An 8,094-nucleotide genomic window follows, 5' to 3' on the forward strand; every position below is an offset into this window, starting at 1 on the left:
GCGCCGGCGTCTGCCGTTCCCGATAGAGCGCCGACGCTGGCAGGGGCACGAGAGGCGGCGGCGCGCCTGGAGATTCGGCGACAAAGAACGGCGAGGACGATCTCGCCGGCTCCTCATTTGGGGAGGCTTACTTGGCCGGCGTTGCTGTTGTTGTTGTTTGTTTTTTTTCCGTTTCCCCGCCGCCAGATTAAGCCGTCGACTCGCACGGGAGCCATTGTTTACACCTCGGCGGCGTGCTGCTTTGGAGAAAGAGCGAGGCTGCGCCGCTATCTCGCACGGCAACATTTTGGGGGCGACACTTGTTCTATACGCCGGGGGTCACCCCACGTGTCTGTTTTGGATCGTGCGAATGGTACGTCCCGACGCCGCTGTCGAGCCGCTCAAGTGTCGTCTCGTTGATTGGATGCTAGCGGAGACAATGTGGCCCGCAAACCTGAGTACGGATACTTGTTGTTATTATTAACTAAGTTCAGAGTGGCATTTCGCTGGCAGTGTAATGAGTCACATAGTTGTTTTTATTTGCGTCATTGACATCGGAGAGTTTTAAGTGTTTTGAGAACCGCAGTATGGATTGTTATGTCAATTCACTACGACTGCGCCAAAGTTCAGAGGGCAGTTAGTTGGTAGTGTAGTGCGTCACACCGCCCTTTTTTTCTTTTTCTTGTTTTTTCTTTTTCTTGTTTTTTCTTTTTCTTGTTTTTCTTTTTCTTGTTTTTTCTTTTTCTTGTTTTTTCTTTTTCTTGTTTTTCTTTTTCTTGTTTTTTCTTTTTCTTGTTTTTTCTTTTTCTTGTTTTTTCTTTTTCTTGTTTTTTCTTTTTCCTGTTTTTTCTTTTTCTTGTTTTTTCTTTTTCTGGTTTTTCTTTTTCTTGTTTTTTCTTTTTCATGTTTTTCTTTTTCTTGTTTTTTCTTTTTCTTGTTTTTTCTTTTTCTTGTTTTTCTTTTTCTTGTTTTTTCTTTTTCTTGTTTTTTCTTGTTTTTTCTTTTTCTTGTTTTTTCTTGTTTTTTCTTGTTTTTTCTTTTTTTTTTTTTTTCTTTTTTTGTTTTTTTTCTTGTTTTTCTTTTTCTTGTTTTTTCTTTTTCTTGTTTTTTCTTGTTTTTTCTTTTTCTTGTTTTTTCTTGTTTTTTCTTTTTCTAGTTTTTTCTAGTTTTTTCTAGTTTTTTCTTGTTTTTTCTTTTTCATGTTTTTTCTTTTTCTTGTTTTTTCTTTTTCTTGTTTTTCTTTTTCTTGTTTTTTCTTTTTCTAGTTTTTTCTAGTTTTTTCTTGTTTTTTCTTTTTCTTGTTTTTTCTTTTTCTTGTTTTTTCTTTTTCTTGTTTTTTCTTTTTCTTGTTTTTTCTTTTTCTTGTTTTTCTTTTTCTTGTTTTTTCTTTTTCTTGTTTTTCTTTTTCTTGTTTTTTCTTTTTCTTGTTTTTTCTTTTTCTTGTTTTTTCTTTTTCTTTTTTTTCTTTTTCTTGTTTTTTCTTTTTCTTTTTTTTCTTTTTCTTGTTTTTTCTTTTTCTTTTTTTTGCTGGTATCTGCCTCAACTTGTGCAACTTGTAACATGTTGGCATTTCACGCGCTCTTGATCGTAGCGACAAACCCAGATCTGCTGCCCAAATCCAAATGGATGCCACGCTGCCATCTACTGGCGTCTGTCGGTCATTAAAGTTATTCCGAATTCCACATCGAAAAATGACACATTTATTTGTCAGTGGCAGTAAACGGTTGGATTCAGTTTGATGAATACACAGCAAGCGTCGCGTAGTACGTCACATTTTGAGGAAATCTCGTCAACTTTCTTTTGTGAGGCACACATGAAAGAGGTTGAAAGTTTACTCGCGGCGGTGTTGCCGTCATCCCGAGTTTCTCCTCACTCGGTGGGGCGTGCGTCAATCAAGCGCGTCCTTCTCCGGGCTAACGGTGTCATCATCTGCCCGCGCGGCGACACGCGACATACGTAGCCGGCTCCTCGGACACAAATGAAGCCCCCCCGCCGCCGCTATCACGCCGTTCCCTGTTCTCCTTTTCCCCTTTCTTCCGTCATTCTCAGATGAAGAGTGGAATGCTCCGCAGCGGGGGGCTTTCTTCTTTTCCTCCTGGGGGGGGGGGCAGGAGGAAGCAAGAAGGCAAGGCAAGGCGCTGTGTGATGTTACTTTGCCTTCAGGGAGGGGGGCGGGGGGGGGCGTGTCTTGTAGCTGATGAACGTTCGGGGAGCCGCGGAACGGGAGCCAGCCGGGGTCCTCGCTAACGAGCTCGGGTTTTCGGTCGGCGTTCCGAAGTGATTCCCGGGGTCGTGGTTTTGGGATAAACGACAGTATGTACTTTGTGTTGCGTGTCAAAAGAAATGGCAGAAAAGTGTGCGATAGCCTCGATTTCATGCGGAGATCATGCAAAATTCCTGCGTTGGCGCATCAGCCTCTTTACACAGAAGACAACCAATCTTGATACTACGACAATTTTGTGCGTTTAGTTTGGCTTTTGCAAGTATAAAAAAAAAAATCCAGTTTCACACAGAAATCCTGCACAATTCCAGCAGCAGAAGATACAGCAATGATGTGCCAAAATTCAACATATTCAGATATTGTAACAACTGAGTGCACTTTCAAGTTCTGGCTTTTACCAGTAGTGTAAAGCCTGTTTCACGCAGTGATCGTGCAAAATTTCTGCATCGTAACATCAAAACTGTTCATTTACACAGAATCCAGCAAATCAGGACACTGCAGCAACTTTCAGTAGTCCACTTTCAAGGAAGTGCAAGTTTTTTAAAACCTCACACAGATATTCAGCAAAATTCCTGAATCTGAGTCGTCACAGATATGCAGTATTTACATATGCTGCCTTTTTGCCCACAACACAGCAAATCAGGGAAGATTTGGGCTTTTACAAATATATCGGCAATTCTGCTTCACACAGAGATCCGCAAAATTGGCACAGCAGAGCCAATTATTTCTGCACTTGCTTTTTAAACAGAACCCAGCAAAGGCAGGATGTTTTGCCGCAACGTCCCACAATGAAACTTATACTTTACTAAAATACAGTAAAAAAAAAAAATACTAATTTAAAGTGGGAAAATTCCAGTTTTTACATGTTGCATAAGTGAGAGATCTCTCATAATTGCTGTTAAACTTCTTGCCTGTGTCCCGGCATTGCGGAATTTTTGTGACGATTGTGAGGTTCTGAAGTTGAGAAAATTCGTTCGAGATCAAAAGTGAATATTTATCCCACCAAACACGAGCATTCGACGTGTGCGCTAATCCGCCGCCATTAGGCAATGCATTGCGATGAAAGGCGACCAGTGATCTATTTTGTGTCACAGGAAAAGAGCGCAGAACATGAAAATGCGCCCGTGAGAGTTTCACACGCATCAAAAGGCGCAAAAGCTTAGCGGCTATTGTGTTTCCACACAACAACAACAAAAAAGCCGGTGTAAAGAGAAGGGGGCGCTCGCTCTTTGTTTAGCCGTGAAAGGCTAAAAGATGAGCGTGACCTTTCTGGCATCAAGCGGGACGAGGGGGGGGGAGCGCAAATTCACGGCGGTATCGCTTTCTGGCCTTTTTTCCCGCCCTCGATAGCTCGCGGCTACGAGCTAAAAAGTCCAAACGGCTACGGCTTTTCCACAAAGACTCGCGCGCATGCCCCGCGACCTTCCCTTTCATCCGCACGCACCGACCGCCGGTGGAAACGCGCCGGTCCCGTCTGGCTTCACACAGCGGACACCGCAGGCCGCGGAAGCGAACGCATCACGCCGGAGATTCTGAAGCGCTCGGCTTGGTTTGCAGTATTTGCGGCGCCCGGGACGACCTTTCGCGTACGGCTACAGACTGACTGATGAACCCGTAACCCCAAAAACCGAAACCTGACCTTAGACCCAAGCTCATCCCTAACCTTTAACCCCCTTAACCCTAAAGCCAACACTAAACCAACGCTCACCCTAAAACTAGCCCAACCCTTATCTGAACCCTTACCGTACTACACTAAACTCCTAAATGTAACCCGAAATCGAAACCCAACCCTCACGCTCACCCTTCCAATAACAGTAATCCAGTAATAATTATTATTATTTTTTTTCTAATAGGTTTTCTGGTGAGCTAACAAATACACGCACGCACGCACGCACACACATACACATACTCACCCACACACACACACACACAAAAAATAAAAATAAAAAAAATAATAAAAAAATAAAAGAGCAATGATGATGACATTTCCGAATGAACAATACTGAGCTCTTAAAGAAAAAAAAATTAATAATAATAAAAAACAGTAATCCAAACCACTCAACTTTAAACCCTTAAACTGAATACTAACGTCAACTCCAACCGCCGCGCTAAACGCTAAAGCTAAACCTTATCTTAACTCCTATCCGAACCCTTAACCCCTTCACATGACCCCAATACTTTTAGATTTAGCCCCTCCCTGACTCTTAATCCTAACCCAATCGCTGTCCTCGACCGTAAAACCTAACCTAAACAATGGCCACCATCTTAACTATTATGCATAACCCTAAACCTCAACTCAACCCTAAAAACAAACTTCAACGTCAACCCTAAACTGCAACTCTTGCGTTAAACCCTAATCTTAACTCTATCCTTTTTTTTTTTTTTTTTTTTTTTTCTTCCTTTTTTTTAAGAGCTCAGTATTGTTCATTCGGAAATGTCATCATCATTGCTCTTTTATTTTTATTTTTTTTATTTTTTTATTTTTTTTTGTGCGTGCGTGCGTGCGTGCGTGCGTGCGTGTATTTGTTAGCTCACCAGAAAACCTATTAGAAAAAATCTTAACTCTATCCTGACCCTAAAGACCAAAACATAATCAAGTCCGTGGTTCGCAACAATCCTTTTTCCTGAAATGGCAGGTAGCGAATCGTCGCGGTTTCGTCACCCGCTGGTCACCGTTTTTTTCTTTTCTTTTTTTTCAACGCATTGTTGTTCCGGAGGCCGCGCGACCTAAAGACCTTTTGTCCCCCGCGTTTACAAAAGGTCGCAAGCGGCCTTCTATAGGTAAACTCTAGCAAAAAAAGGAGATAAGTTAGCTTTGACCGGCGCACAAAAGAGGGTCCGGGGCTAAAAAGGGTGCAAGGGAGGATATAAATGGAGCCGTTAAGTGCGCATGGAGCTGCGATGCACTAACAGCCACTCAACCATGGGGAAGGTACGAGCTCACACGCAACACGCTTTTATCATTCCAAAAAAAATTTATTTTATTTCGTCGTTTGTTAAAAATGTGGGCATGCGGCAGGTATTTTATGACCAAAACAACAAATGGCGGACCGCAGGGAACGCAATTTGAATTTTTAAGTTTGTCTTTGATTTAAGTTAACTTAATAAGTTAATAATAATTTAATAATAAGTTAAACAGTTTTGTAAATTCAAATTAATCTGTCTGGTGTACTTTTAAATCTGGTAGCAATGAGACAAACTCTGTGGAATGTAAATTTTTGAAGGACATGGCTGTGGAAATTTGATAGCAAATTGATCAAATCAGGAGATGAGCGTTTAGAGGAACCCGGCGATCAAACATATTCACGCTAAAATGGCTTGCTTTCAAACAAAATGGCAGACTTCGTGAACACGCAAATGGTTAGCATTCTGAGCTAGTAATCATGGTTCAAATTTATATACATAAACTTTTTGAAGGACACCTGGAAAAGGCGAACCTAAAATGGCAAACTTCCTGTTTTGTCTTCAGACTTTTTATATGAAAGGACAAAATCTTAAATTCTTTGTGATTTAGCGCCATCTGTCTGTTATTTGCTAGCCAATTTCATGACGCTAAATTGGATGAGCTTCAGGGGCTGAAATTTCCCCCAGAATCGCCAGGACGCCGTCGAGCCTGGGAAATCCTGAAAATGGCATCGAGAACCTCAAAGGTCAACTTTGAACCAAAAATGACAAACTTCCAAGTGTCTTTTTCAACATGTCTTCTTGAGACTTTTTTTTTGTGTGTCTGCTCATGATGGACTTTAGCTATTAAATGTCATGACGCGAGGTTGAACAGAATTCAGAATTCCTTTTGTAAGTCAACTGCCGCAACATCAGCAGTCCCCGACGCGACGGCGCTCTCCCCACTTTGCATTCCAGATCATCTTCTACGAAGGCCGCGACTTCCGGGGCCGCCACTGGGAGTGCGGCAGCGACTGCGCCGACACCTTCCGCCACTTCAGCTGCTGCAACTCCATGCGCGTGAGCGGCGGCCACCTGGTGGCGTACGAGAAGGCCAACTTCGCCGGCTACCAGTACGTCGTCGGCCCCGGCGACTACCCCGACTTCCGCAGCTGGATGGGCTTCAACGACCGCGTCCGCTCCTGCCAGATGTTCCCGCCGGTAAGTCAATCAAACAGACAGCTCCGGTTCCCCCTCGGCCCCCCCCCCCCCGACCCCCCCTCGGCCCCCCCGCGATCCGCTGAACACCGCTCGCCCCGATGTACCGCCGCTCACCTTGCACATCAAATGGCCGCCTTTTCAAAATGGATGTCAATCAGCGGAGGCTTTTGATTCCATTTAGAGATCCGCTGGCAGGTCACGGCATGAAAGACTTTCGCTGCGAGGCCCACAAAGGAGAAGCAGTCAGCCTTTAAAAGGAATATCATACAACCCCATAAGACTCACCGCCGTCATTCTAATTCCGCTAATCACACAAACGGCTTCTGGCACTTTTAGGCAGCGGCGTAAAAATTATTATTATTTTTTTTTTAAATATATATATAAATAAATAAATCCAAGCTTGTGTCACACCCCTGAAAGTGTTGCTGCTTAAAGAAGGCTGACTCGCTTTCAAAGTGAAAGATCATCTCGGGGCACAGAGTTCACAACAAGTTGCAAAACTGGCGTCAGACTTCCAGCGGCGCTGTTTCCGCTCCCAGCGGCGGCAAAGTAACAAAGTACAAATACTTGATGAGTACATTTTTCAGGAGCGTCAACTTGACTTGAGTGATTCTATTAGTCACAATGTTGTACTTTTGCTCCCTGCATTTGAAAACAAGCATACAGCAGACCGAGTGAAATGCGCAATATAGAAATTGAAATACGACATAAGCACATTTGTGTAGCGTGTACGGCAGTTTTTTTAAGGTCTTTAAACAACACTTTCAAAAGAATACAATCAGATTTTAAAAACATTTAATTTATTGAGAGCGCACAAGAGCGATTGATCAAATAAAAATATTCCCATTCCTCTCTTGTTTACAGTAAATTAGTTTCCAAACTATAAATTAAACACACATATATATATACACATATAAAATCATGCCCAATGATGAACATTATTAAACTACATCCGTTGCTTTCTGTGGGAGTAAAAAGAGGATTCGAGTCAATCATTTCCAGCAAAAAATTGGATGAGTTGAAATACTTCCTGTTTTCACTCTTCTGCCTACAAATTTGCAGTGTCAAGGGCTCCAGGTGGTGTAGTGGTACCGTTGCTTGCCTACGATGCAGGTTGATGTGGGTTCGATTCCCCGCCTGGGAGACTGTGTATACCTGAGTCAGTGAATTTAAAAAAAAAAACGTTTTTACAATGACAATCAAAATAGTGTGCAGCCATCTAGTGGCCGACAATGGAATTACACACAAAATAAGCAGGCGGTGTAACAGAATAGGTATAAATTTGAGTTTTTTGAATTACTGGCTATTGTTTGGTTGATTTTTATTTTTTATTTATTTTGTTGCTGTTTCAAGCCAAAATTTGACCTGCAAGAGATCTTCCAACAATTTAAAACCCAACTTTGAAACCATGAATCTAGTTTGCAAGCCTTTTTTGAAACCCGAACCCTCCTTTAAAACACCACCCTTTGCCTTCTAGTACAGGGGCTCGTACAAGCTGAAGCTGTTCTCGCGTCCTGACATGTCGGGCCAGGCCACGGAGATGTCGGACGACTGCCCCGACGTGTACTCGCACTTCCGCCTGCACGACGTCTACTCGTGTGACGTTGCCGAGGGCTTCTGGGTCTTGTACGAGCATCCGGACTACAGGGGGCGCCAGTTCTTCCTGCACCCGGGCGAGTATCGGGCCTGCGGCGACTGGGGCTGCCAGCAGCCGTCCGTGGGCTCGCTGCGCAGGATCAAGACTCTCAAGCCCAATGAGCAATAAAGTCGCACGTCTTTCAAAGCAAAAA

At 43.2% G+C, this 8,094-nt stretch overlaps 1 protein-coding gene across 2 annotated transcripts; it reads left to right on the plus strand.

Annotated features, from left to right (window-relative positions):
• Positions 1 to 4,978: 4,978 nt before the first annotated feature.
• Positions 4,979 to 8,094, plus strand: LOC147156315 (gamma-crystallin M2-like). 2 transcript variants are annotated; one of them, XM_086065067.1, is made up of 3 exons: positions 4,979 to 5,132; positions 6,062 to 6,304; positions 7,782 to 8,094. In XM_086065067.1, exons 1-3 carry the CDS (start codon positions 5,091 to 5,093, stop codon positions 8,067 to 8,069), a joined length of 573 nt encoding a protein of 190 aa, XP_085921193.1. In that variant the 5' UTR covers positions 4,979 to 5,090; the 3' UTR covers positions 8,070 to 8,094. The 2 variants fall into 2 exon arrangements, with proteins under 2 accessions (XP_085921193.1, XP_085921194.1); XM_086065068.1 differs by lacking the exon at positions 4,979 to 5,132 and adding an exon at positions 5,752 to 5,850.

The sequence above is a fragment of the Leptonotus elevatus genome, chromosome 20 (genome assembly GCF_054856555.1).
Source record: "Leptonotus elevatus isolate MCC_2025b chromosome 20, RoL_Lele_1.0, whole genome shotgun sequence".
In the NCBI taxonomy this organism is placed as follows: Eukaryota; Metazoa; Chordata; class Actinopteri; order Syngnathiformes; family Syngnathidae; genus Leptonotus; species Leptonotus elevatus.